The sequence below is a fragment of the Cygnus olor genome, chromosome 3, assembly GCF_009769625.2.
Source record: "Cygnus olor isolate bCygOlo1 chromosome 3, bCygOlo1.pri.v2, whole genome shotgun sequence".
In the NCBI taxonomy this organism is placed as follows: Eukaryota; Metazoa; Chordata; class Aves; order Anseriformes; family Anatidae; genus Cygnus; species Cygnus olor.
In genome coordinates, this window is record NC_049171.1 from 1,449,492 (window position 1) to 1,462,836 (window position 13,345).

The window sequence follows — 13,345 nt, forward strand, 5'->3', positions numbered from 1 at the left end:
AAGGAAGGCTGGTTCACCTCTAACCTCTCTGCATCTTCATGAGCCCACACTCTCCCTAAGCCTGGGAGGTGGATTTGCCATGCTCTCTGCCTGCTGCCATTATTTGGGTAAAACTGGAAAGCTACAGATGGGGACCACCCTCCGAATCCCAACCTCCATTCTCTATCAGCCCTGGGGAATTCTCCACGGCAAAACCATCACAAGTTACTGTCCCTGCACCCAGCCCAGCAGCCTGGGGCTTGGTGATCCGCTGGAATCGCTCCCCTTCTCAAAGCACTTGCTGGAGGTGGAGGCACTCCTGGCTGGGCAGAGACGGGAGGTCTGGGGGGTTTGCTGGGGTCTGTCCCTGCCTCCAGACACAGATCTGGAGCTGTGTTGCATCCGTGTGCTGCTACTTTCAGGGCAATCTCTTCTCCTTGTCTTTTCTCCTTGGGAGGCTGGGCAGGTGCCTTTCTCACCATCTGCTTTCCTTTGCTATGGGAATTTTTTTTTCATGCTGTAAGGGGCTGTGCTCGTTTTCCCTGCTCTTCTTCTCTGAGCAAGGTGGCCACACATCACTCCAGCATGAATCTTGCGGGATCTCACCTGAGCTCTCAGTTTCTTCTCTACACTGTCCTTCTCCTTTGTTCTCTCTTTCTCTGTCCCCTGTCCAGCTAAACATCTCAAAGGCTACCTGGCAATGGCCAACGGGGCCCCTCGCTCTCGCCCCACAGGGGAGATCGTTGTCAACATGGAGCCTGAGGTTCCCATCAAGAAGATGGAGACAATGGTGAAGCTGGAAGCAGTGAGTATCCGTGTGTCAGCGCCACGTTAGCGTCCCTCTCCTCACTGAGTTGCCAATCCCACCCAACGGAGGGCCACCTTGTCCTGCGGAACATGGGGCCGGGCTGACTCCCGGAATGAAGGGCCTTGGGGTTATCAGCAGTCCTACAAAGCAGCCCCTTTCTGTCCTGGCTGGGCTCAGCTGGACTATCCTGGGCTAAGCAAATCAGGCAGCTCGAAGTTTTCCTTCAAAAACAGCCAGATGGGAACGAGCACCCGTGAGCACAACCCTGTCCCTCTCTGTGACCAGCGGTGGACAGGCAATGTGTCCCCGAGGCACCAGGCTTTGTGCACAGCCTGAATGTACCTGTGCTCATTTTCTTGTCCAGAATGGGAATTTCTGCTCCTTCTTATACCCTTCTGCACCAGAGCTTCATCCACGAAAAGAAAGAAGTTTCGTTTTGCAGGGGGCCTTTTGCAGCAACAAACACACACAGATGAGCAGAACACGCATGTGCCTGCAGGCACGCTGTGGGCTCCAGATGTGCATGGCCCCTCACACGTGCACTTTTACAGAAAGGCTATGGCACACACGTGCCTTACAAGCACACGTACAGGTGCACACGTGCACACACCCCAAAGTCCCTGGTGCATTTACACGTGCACCTGTATGCAGAGTTTCCAGCACCTGCACAAGAAGCTGTATCATGTACATCTCACACAGCTTCATGCAAGAGGAGCAACTGCACATATGAGCACATCTGGAAAGCCCCAGCAGCCTACCACAGTAGCCTGCAAACCTCCCTGGCTGGGCAGAAAAGCTCCAAGAGAGCAGAGAGGAGTTATCCGTGCTGAAAGCCAGGGTACGTCTCCAGAGCCAGGCTCTCATTTTGTGGGACTTTCCCTTGGAATCCCAGAGAGATGTGTCCCCCGGGTTTGGCATCTCACAGCATTCGTTTCCCGTGTACGAGCAGCGTGCCCAGCCAGGGCTCTTCATTCAAGGCTTGTGGTTCCTTCAGCCCTGGCGAGCGGTCTGCGACTCCTCCGGCTCACCGTGCACGCGTGTGCCTGTGTGTGCTTGTACTCGGCTGTGCTGCTAACCTGCTCTCCCTCTCCCTGTTCCCTTCCACCCCGGGCGGCAGAACTCCGACGCGGTGGTGAAGGTGGACGTGGTAAGTGATGGAGCTGCTCTTCATCCCTGCTCCCAACCCTCCGTGCCCCCTCTTGCCCTTCTGCGTGGCTGTCAAAGGGGACCAGCACCCCTTCGTCCCAAGGCAGAGACAGAACAGCGCTGGTCCCTGCAGATTGGGAAGCACTTCTGGACCTGCACTTCCCAGCCCTGCTGTGTCGGGAGCAGCAGGGCAGCGTCCTGGGAGGGGGACACTGGTTGCTGCCAGCACAGCCAGACACCAGCTCCAAAAAGGACTTGTGGTACCTCTAGGTGGATGGAGGGCACTTTCCTGGGCTAAGAGAGGATTGCTGCCTTGTACAGTGCGGGTGCTGTAGCCTAGAAAATGCATTGATGATAGGGATAGACAGGAGGGGATGTCTTAGGACTCTGACACTGTGTCTTGCTGGAGCCCTGGGCACCTTGCTGCTCCATGCCTGTGGCTGTAAAAGGGGGAAAGAGCTAAAGAGGCCACCCAGCCAGGAGGGCTCTGCCTTCTCAGGTGCTTTACCCGCCCCCTTTGCACATCAAGAGACATTTTGTTTTCATCTGATCCCTCTCCTTCTCTGTCTTTGCTTCCCTCGTCCCTGCAGTCTGAGGAAGAGAAGGAGAAAAAGAAAAAGAAGAAGAAAGGAGGAGGAGGAGGAGGAGGAGGAGGAGGAGGAGGAGGAGGAGGAGAGGAAGTAGAAGAGGAGGAGCCGGACGAGAGCATGCTGGACTGGTGGTCCAAGTATTTTGCTTCAATTGAGACTATGAAGGAGGTGGGTGCAGAGCAGAGGGGTGAGACACGTAAGGTAGAATAGGAAAACCTTCTTGTCTCCTGTAGGCAAGGTCTCAGCTCTCTCCAGCTATTTCCAAAGGCTTGGGGCTGTGCTGCTTTCCTTGCTAGCCTGCTGGCAAGGCTTTTACCTGGCAGAACTGAGCAGGCTTCCCCTTCCCTGGGTGCAATTGGGGTGCCTGGCTTGCAGGCAGACACGGTTCTTTCAGAGCTCGAGGCTTCATCTCTCCAGCACTGCCAGACCCCAGCTCCCTGCTTGGACAGCTGGAGAGCTGCGACCCCCAGGCAGCCACTTCTAGCGAGCACAAGGACCTCGACACAGTCACCCACTCCTTGCTCATTTCTTTCCTTCCCAGCAACTCCGGCAGCAGGAAGCGGCCGCAGCAGAAGCAGAGGAGAAGGAAGAAATGGAGATTGCAGAAGGTGAGCAGAGGGGGAGCGGGGCCACCAGGGGAAGGACCGGGGCTCCTCTCGGTGCTCGGGCACCCCTTTTGGTGCATGCAGTTGTTCCTCTGCCGCATCAGGTGCTCCCAGCATGTACAGCCCAAAGCAGGATCGATTTCTGTGACTGCAGACGTGGCATGGGCAGTGCTGGGCTGACACGGCTGGGGTGCAGAGCCTGGGACTGTGGCAGCCTCCAGCCCGTCCCTGCTGGGAGGAAGGCTGCAGGGGAGCAATGCGGGGTGCTGGCTGGGGGCTGTGCTGTTGTCCCAGGGCATTTTTGTGCAATCACCAGTTCCTATGTCATTGGAAGTGTTGCTTTGGCCATGCAGACGTTTTAGCTTCTACTAAGCGTGCCAAGGAGTAGGTGCTTCTAGATCGCCTTCATGGGGTTTTCCATCCTCATTCTGCAGGAAGCTTTAAAGAAAGAAAACTTGTTTTGCCCCAGCTTTTCAAGGGAAGGTTCAGCCAGACAAAAGGTCTGGAGTTCCTCTAACCTGACTGCTTTTACCTGTGTGTAGAGGCATCCTGGTCTGCTCTCCCTGCCTAGCACAGGCAGAAGAAAAACGTGAGCTTCTAGTGCCAGATCTCTGACCCCTTTTCAGTACTGTGTTGCAATAGGATAAATTGTGCCCTAAATGCATCTGTCTCTGAAGGAAATCGGGGGGGGGGTGTAGCTCCTACAGGGGCATTGCAGGTGTCTAAAGTTGACTGAAACAAAATTTATAACACAAGTGATATGGGCCAAGAATACCAATGAGTTGGGCTGTATGGGCCAGGGGTGACCTTGTCCATTTGCAGCCCCTTGCCAGTCCCTCCAGCAGGGCTGGGAAGGGTCTCCCTGACGACTTTCACTCATCTTCTCCATATGTCCCACATTCACATGACGGAAGGTTGTTGTCTTGCCTGGGTAATGCAAAATTTCTTGGCTGAGATGACTCCAAGCATACTTGGAGATGACTCTGAGCAGCTTCTTCCTGGGCTTGCTGTCATGGCAGGGCTGCTGGGGGGTGTCTCGAGTCCCACATAACTCTTGTCCTGTCTTCTGAGCAGAATCCATTTCCCCTTGGCACTCCCATTCCTTCCTCCTTTCCTTTCCACACCAAGTCCTTGTGGTCATCTGTCTGTCCCCATCTGCACTGCCCAGCAGTCATGAAAGCTGGCGGATCGAGGAAGTGAGGGATGGGGACTGTGAGGGCTGGCAGAATGGTCCGGCATTGCCTGGGCTCCTGGAAATGCTTTGAGCTGGGCAGCGATGGCCAGGCTCAGGGAAAGACAGGAGAGGGCTTGAAAGGTTGCTCCAGGGCTGGGCTGGGAGCTGCAGGCAGTCACAGCTGTCAGCTTTCATGTTCCTTCTGTTTTAAGGACTTTGATCAAGTCTCCCCTTCCCTGTCTTCCCCCCTCATTTCCATCTCCTCCATCCCCGCTGCTTCCCCTCGGCCTCAGAAATCAAACTTGATGACTCTTCCATGAAAGGCTTCAAGGGCCAGGCAAAGAACAAGGAGAAGTCCAAGGCACCCAAAGATGACAAGAAGAAGAAGCAGCAGTCAGCCCCTGAGCTTCCTGAGAAGAAGAACAAGCAGAAGATTGATGAGCTGAAGGTGCGTGTGTCAGCAGGCGAGGAGGAGGCTCTGCCTGCTCAACAGAAGCAGGATGGGAGTCAGTCCCAGCTATCTGGAGCCTGTTTTTTTTACCTGATTCCCCTCCTTTCCATCATCTAGGTCTTCAACAAAGAGCTGGAAGCAGAGTTTGATAACTTTGAGGACTGGCTGCACACCTTCAACCTGCTCCGTGGGAAGATCGGGGACAACGACGACAACGCAACAGAAGAGGAGCGGATAGTGGGGAGGTTCAAAGTGAGTTTGGTTGCTGAGTTAAACCAAGACTAGGGCAGCCCTTGCCTACAGGCTTCTCTCCTGAAGGTGCTTTAGCAGGAATAGAAATAGAAAGCGATTTGCCTTGACCCAGCCACAGCACCTTGCAGGGAAGGAAAGCCTCCAAGGGCAGCCCCAGAAATCAGATGGCTCCAGGTAGAGCATCCACAGAGGGGATGATCTGCAGGCAAACATGTTTCACAGTTCTTGAAGAAGGCCAAGGGAAAAGAAGATCCTCCTTGCTGGCCACTGGAGAAATAAGTCTTGCCCCGGGTTTTCTCTGAGAACCCTTTCTCACCAGTAGTGCTCAGCTGGACTCACTGGCACCAGCGCCAGCCCCCAGGCAATGCAGGAGCACCTCTGCCAGCTGTAAGATTCTTGGACAAGTGGAGCTGCTTTTGGAGGTTGTGAGCCTGGCAGATTAAGCCAATTAATGCCAATTTAGCTCTTTGCTTGTGTCTAAGTGATGTAAAGAGCGTGGCTGCCTCCTCCAGCTGCTCTGGCCCAGGACTGCCCCTGCCCAGCACAGGATCCCAGCTCGGTGCCAAGGCTGTTGTCCCAATGTCACTTTTACTCTTGGAAATCCCTGCCCATGCACTCTGCTAGTCTGATTCCTTGGCAAGCCCCTTTCCCAGGGCAGCAGGACTCTGATCAGGCTGTGCACTCCATCCCTCCAGGGCTCCATGTGTGTCTACAAAGTGCCTCTCCCCGATGATATCACCAAGGAGGCAGGATATGACCCCAGCTTCGGCATGTTCCAGGGGATCCCCAGCAACGACCCCATCAATGTGCTGGTCCGAGTCTACATTGTGCGGGTGAGTGTAACTGCATGGTGTGGCAAAGTGTGATCCTGTGCTCCCTTCCACAGCTCAAACCCACAAACTGGTCCAGCATGCAGCAGGACTTCTCATCAGTTTAATCCAAGTGACTCAGCTGAGAGGGACCAAAGAGCTCAGCCAGGCGGCTATGGCTGGGAAGGGACTGCTGGTTTCAGGGACCAAGACCGGGGCCATTCCTGATTTGATCTCTAGCACGGATGGAGCTGATATCTCTCGTTTCTCCCCCCTAGGCCACGGACCTGCACCCAGCTGACATCAACGGGAAAGCTGACCCCTACATTGCCATCAAGCTGGGGAAGACAGACATCAAAGACAAGGAGAACTACATCTCCAAGCAGTTGAACCCTGTCTTTGGAAAGTGAGTTGCCCAAGCTCTGCTACCTGTTTGCACCCGGAAGGGGTGAGCTAAGCCTGAGCCAAGCTTGACAGCCCTTGGACCTGCACCCTGTTCATCCCACAGCTGTTTGGGGTTCAGAAGACGGGACTCATCACAATGAACTTTCCTTACGAGCAGCGTAGGCACCCTCATTTAAGCCATTTCTCCTTTAGCAGGAGTATGGTCAATACAATAAAGGATGTTTAGATGTCCATATCTGATCACAATTAAGTATCTGCTGTAGGAAACATGAGGCCTGAACTCCAGTGAGACGATCGCCTGGCTCCCCAGTGACACAAACTTAGTTTCAGGGCTGTTGAGGCACCCAGGCCAAGCAATGACCATGTGCCACCTCCTGCCTAGGGACAGACCCACCTCACTCACAGGTGGCTTTGAGCAGCAGCCAGGTACTTCAGCTTGTTCTCTTTCTCTTCATCTGCTTTCCCCCGGCCTAGATCCTTTGACATTGAGGCCACCTTCCCCATGGAGTCCATGCTGACGGTGGCAGTGTACGACTGGGACCTGGTGGGGACAGATGACCTCATTGGGGAGACCAAGATCGACCTGGAGAACCGCTACTACAGCAAGCACCGAGCTACTTGTGGGGTGTCACAGACTTACTCCATGTACGAACACAGCTTTCCCTGCCCGGTCTTCTGCCTGGACCCATGTCTGTCTCGTCTTCCACACCAAGCCTAGGTTTCCTGCAGGAATCTCCCTCTTCCATTGGCTGCTGATGGGGAAGTCTGTGCTGTACCTTTACTCTTAATGGGGTTTAGGATCAAAAGAGATGGGCAATGGCAACAGAAGGGGCTGAGGGGCACTGGTGGGGCTCAGTAGATGGGTGAGCAAAGGAACAAAGCTGAGCTTCAAAGTCAAGTAGGGTGCACTGGGGTCTGAGTTAGCACAAAGTCTCAGTCTCAGGTCTGAGTTAGCACAAAATAAAGGGATTGGGGTGGAAAGGTGCTAGCAAAGGGTAGAGATTGGGGTGCAGAGGGACCTCGTCTGCTCTGAGGCTTCACATTTGGAGCCTCAGATCCTTCCCCCGTGAATGCTGGATGCTTCATGGCAGGAGCATTTACCTCACTGGGGAGCAAAATGGCTTTTTCCTTCAGGTCTTGCTACTACCTCACTGACCTTGCGCTCCTATTTGCAGACACGGGTATAATGTGTGGCGTGACCCCATGAAGCCCTCACAAATCCTGTCCAAGCTGTGCAAAGAGGGCAAGGTGGACGGGCCGCACTTCGGGCCAGGAGGAAGAGTGAAAGTGGCCAACAGGGTCTTCACCGGCCCCACAGAGATCGAGGATGAAAACGGTACCTGCCCCATGGGGTGAGGGTTAGGGGGAGCAGGGCTCTGGGCGTCTCTTCATCATCCAGGACTGGAGACAGCTCCAGTGGCCCCATCACCTGAAGCAGCACAGCAATCATTCCCCATCCACCACCTTGCACAGACCCTGCAGTATGTGGCCTGCCAGCGTCTTACAGACCACCCAGGCACGTGGGTTGCTGTCAGAGTCACCCACAGGTGTCCGCAGCATGGCCAAAAGCTGCCTTCAGAAACCTCCTCCTGGTATGCCTGAGGAGCAATGAAAACAGCCCACGCCGGCCCTTCCAGGGCTTAGGAAGCCACGCGCTATGTAGTTGAATCCTCAAAGGTTGTGTCCCAGTGCACCCACGTGCTCAAGAAAGATGAAGGCAGGCCAGGAGGGGTGCGGAGGAGGAGAACACGGTCAATGGACATGGAGCTCGTTTAGCCTGGGAAAAAGCAGACTGGCTGGGGACCACCTTCTGTGAATGGTTAGGGTTAGAGAGAGGAGAAAGAGAAGAGTTAGGAAATGTTGGCTCAAGGACAAGGTGGGCACAAGGCAATGGAGAGGAGTAGCTACTCGGCAGTACTGCTCCTTGGAGCAGGGAGGAGCTGGAAGAGGAATCCAAGGGGAGTGTGTGTGCATGGGCACATCCCTGGGGAAGGTGCTGTGGCTAGAGGTTTGCAAGCCCAGTTGGGATACCAGGAAGAGCCGGGGTCCTTCTTGGGGCAGGGAAAGAGGGTTTTTTGCTGTCCTTGGTGTCCTTCTGCCCAGACCTCCACGCTCAGCCCTCCCTTTGCCCTCGCAGGTCAGAAGAAGCAGACCGACGAACACCTGGCCCTGACGGTGCTGCGCCACTGGGAGGACATCCCACGGGCAGGCTGCAAGCTGGTCCCCGAGCACGTGGAGACGCGCCCGCTGCTGAACCCCGACAAGCCGGGCATCGAGCAGGTCCTGGCGGCCCCGGGGCAGCGGGGACACAGCCTGTAGCGTGCAGGGACCTCAGCTGGGCACATCAGCCTTGTCGTGGTCAGTGGAGGGGATGGAGGCGCCCTCCAACCAGCAGCACTCGGGCACCAACAGCCCTTAGCACCCTCCTGGTGACCCCAACAGACTGAATCTCCAGTGTCTCTCCCTCTCCTGCCTTCATCCACTTCATACCCCCAAGTCTCTGGGTCCCCTGGATCCCTCGTGTCCGTGCACATTGGCACCACACCATGCCAGGAGGGTGGGCAAGGACTCCTGGCACAGGGCAGCCCTGTCCCACCCCACATCTGGCAGGGTTTGGTGTGGTGCTGCAGCCCCTGCCCCACATCTGGCACAGCCAGACTGATGTTGAAGGGCAGGAGGAGCTGGGGGGGAATGCTACGGTGTCTGGGAGCAAGGAGGGACCCGGGGAGCTGACTGCACCTCTCCAACCCTGCAGGGTCGCCTGGAGATGTGGGTGGACATGTTCCCCATGGATATGCCAGCGCCTGGCCCTGCCACCGATATTTCCCCCAGGAAACCAAAGAAGTAAGGAAATCTCCCAAATCTGTTGGGAAAACCCAAGGCTGGGGGGGAGCACCGCTTCTCCCTGCTCTGCTGCTGCTCCACAGCCCAGCCCTCTGCCTGGGCACCCCGACCACGCTGGCGTTTCCAGACATCCCAAGACTGGAAGCACCAGGTGGTGTCTTCCCCTTCCAGAGGGTTCCCCTTTCTCCTGCCCCTTCCCCACCACCTCCCCTCCTTGTTTCCCTCCCTCCTGCCAGATACGAGCTCCGAGTGATAGTGTGGAACACAGACGAGGTCATCCTGGAGGACGACGACTACTTCACGGGCGAGAAATCCAGCGACATTTTTGTCCGGGGGTAGGTACAGCGTGGTCAGCCCGTGCCACCCCCTCTGCTTCAACCTGGGGGGTGCTGGTGCTTGGGGGGACCCCAGGGTGGGTTTTGGGGGAGCTGTGGGTGTGGGGTCAGTGAGCACCAACACTGCTGTTGTCTTCCGTGCTGTCTCTGCCTTTCCACCTCCATCTCTGGCTGTGTGACCTCCGTGCGTGCCTGGCCCGGCCACCCAGCTTGGAGCTGTGGGTTATTATCTGGCCAAGCTGGGCTCCTCAGGTCCCTTTGCTGGAGGCTGGGTCAGCAGAGACAACCCCACCCCAAAGCAGACTGCATCAGACCCTAAATCCTTACAAGGGGCTCAAATAAATGTAAAATAAGGAGTCCATGGACACCTGCGGTCAGTGGAGGTCAGACTAGAGGGTTTCTTGCCCTCAAACCCCACTGGTATCTCTAGGACCTTGTGCCCCATGCCCATGCTGCCCCTTGGAGAGGTTGCTGCAGTGCTTCAAGCAGCCCCAGCCCAAAGCTTATGGCTCTAGGTCCTTCCAGTCCGTCCATGCCTTGCTGGCCTGGAGACGTCCCGGCTGCACGTGCAGGATGTCCCCTTGCCCTCTGCTCCCTGCTGTTAGGGCACGCCACCCCTGTCACCCCTCTGGGCTCTGCAGGTGGCTGAAGGGCCAGCAGGAGGACAAGCAGGACACGGACGTCCATTACCACTCGCTGACTGGTGAAGGCAACTTCAACTGGCGCTACATCTTCCCCTTCGACTACCTGATGGCGGAGGAGAAGATTGTCATCTCCAAGAAGGAGTCCATGTTCTCCTGGGACGAGACCGAGTACAAGATCCCGGCCCGGCTCACCCTGCAGGTGTGGGACGCCGACCACTTCTCAGCCGATGATTTCCTTGGTAAGAAGGGGCTCAACTGGGGCAATGGGGCGGCCGGTGGGGGTCCTTCAGCGGCTGGAGGAGCAGGGGTGATGTGGGGCGAGATGACACCAAGATGGGAACGGAGCCTGGGAGGGCAGCCCTGGTCCTCAAGCCCAAATATCCTGCAAGCCCCTGTGAGAAACAATCTGCAGCCAATAACACCAGATCTCAGTGAAGGAGCGTTTTTATTCGTGATTGCCATGGCGGGTGTCCTGCAAGCAGGAGTGCACAGCAAAAGTATATCATAACCTTACATTCCCTATCACCCGACGCTTGATTCCTCCCATTTCCTTGTTGGCTGAGTACTACAGGTTCACAACCTACTCCACACCTTTCTATATCATATATATACAATTTTGTTTGACCAACCACTAATTTCTCCTTTTCCTCTTTTTTTTTCCTTCTTCTCTCGTGACTAGGGGCCCCGTGATTTTTGTTTTTACTGATTTCACACTGCTCATCTTGTTTTTCTTAGCTATCCTCCTTATTTTGGGGCAGTGGGACCTTCTGCTGTCCTCTTTTGTGCGTAACATACTCCCCACTGTTATGCCATTGCTATGCCTGCACAATCACTTTCAAATATGCAACATTAGTGGAATTTTACACTGCAAAAACACAACTTTAATTCTCACACCCCTTTAGGTATAAGAGCAGGTAGAATGAGAGCCTTTATTTCCACTACTGCTGTTCAAAGGCTGTTCCCATAGCAAAGATGTCAGCTTTTTAGTTCCCAAAAAAAAAGTTTTCCAGGACTGTCTCTAGACAAGGTCTCTCATTTCGGGTCTGCCAACATCTTTGCTTCCCATCATCTCCCGCCAGGGGCCATTGAGCTGGACCTGAACCGCTTCCCCCGGGGAGCCAAGACATCAAAGCAGTGCAGTCTGGAGATGGTGACAAACGAGGCGGAGCTGCCCATGGTCTCAATCTTCAAGCAGAAGAGGGTGAAAGGCTGGTGGCCGTTTGTGGCCAGGGATGAGAATGATGAGCTGGAGGTCACCGTAAGGATGGGGAGAAGGGGGTGATTTTCTGTCGTGGGGATTGTGCTCTTTGCAGAACACCCCTTACAGCCAATTCTGCTCCCTCAGGCCCCCTCTGTTCCTATGTCTTGGGGCGGCAGGTGGGGAGCATTGCCTTGGGCTCAGCAGACCTCTCTCTGTGCAGGGGAAAGTTGAGGCTGAACTACACCTCTTGACTGCAGAGGAGGCAGAGAAATCCCCCGCTGGGCTGGCTCGCAATGAGCCTGACCCGCTGGAAAAACCCAAGTAAGTAGGAAAGCCCTCTCCCCAGCAGATACCTGGGCTTGTAGGAGATGCTGTTGGGTGGTCCCATGGGGAGGCATACATGGGGAGGTGAAGAAGGCTTACACCTCAGGGGATGTAGAAATGAGAACTATGGGCAGAGCCATCTCCTGTGGTTCCCACCATTGCCCACTGTTCACTGCCCTGTTCCGTTCCTCTCTTCATCTTCTCCCTCCCTTCTTGCCTCCATCCCCTTTTCCTGGCCTCCCACCTCCTGCCCTCTGGTCCTGATGCCCAGGACATCAACTTCACCTGACTCCCTCACACTCCTGCATCACTCTCTCTGGCACACATCCTGCTGACTCCCCTTGCAAAATAGCCCAGGGAAGAGGGTCCCAGGGCCTCCCTTTACCCACCGTGGCCCTAGCTGTGCTGCCTGCCCTCCCCATGGCCATGGCATTCGTGACAGGCGTTTCCTTCCCTGGCAGCCGCCCAGACACGTCTTTCATCTGGTTCCTCAACCCGCTCAAGTCCATCAAATACCTCATCTGTACCCGCTACAAGTGGCTCATCATCAAAATTGTGCTGGCCCTCTTGCTCCTCATCATGGTGGCCCTCTTCCTCTACAGCATGCCAGGCTACATGGTCAAGAAGCTCCTGGGGGCATGAAGCATGGGGGCAGCCAGTCCCCAGCCCAGCACCACCACCTGCCCCAACCCCGTGCCCTTCTCCTGCCCGCAGCCTCGCAGCAGCCTCGGGGGACATCTCACTGCTGCTGGCCCTCCTCTGCTGCATTTCTCCACGGATCCCATTTCTGGCTTCATTCCCAAAGAAATGGGTCTGGAGGAAGGCTCTGACCCCGAGGCTGGGCATCTTTCCCCTGGGCTAGTAGCAGTGACCAGCCGGCCAATGAACGGCACTCAGGCTGGGGGTGTTGGACCCCTTTGCCCAGTGGGGAAGGAGCCGGTGCTCTGCTGCAGCGGGAAGGGGAGCAAGAGCTGGGGCTGCATTTCTGGAGCCGTGGGAATGCTCCCCAAATGCTCTTTGAGGGACACTGAGAAATGGAGCCCTGGGGCTGTGCAAGGGGCCTGCCCTGCCCTGCTCTGCCCTCCCCGGGGCACTGGCAGAGGCAGGGAAGCATCCAGCAGCACAAGCGTCTTCCCAGGGCCACCAACCCAGCACGGGTGCTGGCTGGACACCCCTGGGGTTCACAGGGAGCCACAGCCTCTGTCACCACGTGAGCTCCCCGTGCCCGTCTCACTTATGGCTTTGGTTTGTGCTCATCCAGGTGCATTGGGGCTGGGGCATTTCTGGCTGTGTATATTGGGGACGAGGGAGGGAAGGGCTCTCTTCTAAACTCTCTGCCATACTCAGCTGTTGAAGACCCACCATGCTCAGCTTCAAGTGTGCAAGACCCTCATTCACTGCTGGAATGACTCTCGGGGATGTTTTTAGGACGCTGCTGTTGTACTCTGTCAATAAAGTCTGGGTTTCACTGCTGAGTTCTCTGCCGAGCTCTCATGTTCTGGTGACTTCTAGTACTGGTAGTCCCTCCATCATCACAGCGTGGAGAAGAGCTTCAATGGTAGAGCAGGTGGCAGCCACTGGTCCCCTCCTGTGCCGGCATATGCCGAGCTCTCTGGTGTCCCCAGCTGTCCCCGCTTGCTCCCAGTGCTCGTCCGCACTCTGTCCTCCATCCTGCCCCAGGGCTGCCGGAGGCAGTGCACCCTGCTGCCCTTCCTCAGGCCCTGGGCTCCAGCCCAGCTCCCTGCAGCTGGTCCAGGGACATCGGGGACGGCGGCTGT

General features: G+C 56.0%; 1 protein-coding gene across 1 annotated transcript in view; it reads left to right on the forward strand.

Moving 5' to 3' along the window:
- The window catches only part of OTOF (otoferlin), a 75,480-nt gene extending 62,688 nt beyond the window's left edge, over positions 1-12,792 (forward strand). Inside the window, 17 exon segments of the mRNA XM_040552279.1 lie at positions 654-784; positions 1,905-1,934; positions 2,524-2,691; positions 3,065-3,131; positions 4,626-4,750; positions 4,871-5,005; positions 5,701-5,838; positions 6,093-6,220; positions 6,694-6,864; positions 7,395-7,555; positions 8,357-8,499; positions 8,975-9,063; positions 9,300-9,398; positions 10,040-10,281; positions 11,122-11,300; positions 11,464-11,564; positions 12,029-12,792. Of these exon segments, the coding sequence (XP_040408213.1) occupies positions 654-784; positions 1,905-1,934; positions 2,524-2,691; positions 3,065-3,131; positions 4,626-4,750; positions 4,871-5,005; positions 5,701-5,838; positions 6,093-6,220; positions 6,694-6,864; positions 7,395-7,555; positions 8,357-8,499; positions 8,975-9,063; positions 9,300-9,398; positions 10,040-10,281; positions 11,122-11,300; positions 11,464-11,564; positions 12,029-12,209 (2,288 nt within the window). The 3' untranslated portion in view covers positions 12,210-12,792.
- The last annotated feature ends 553 nt before the right edge of the window (positions 12,793-13,345 follow it).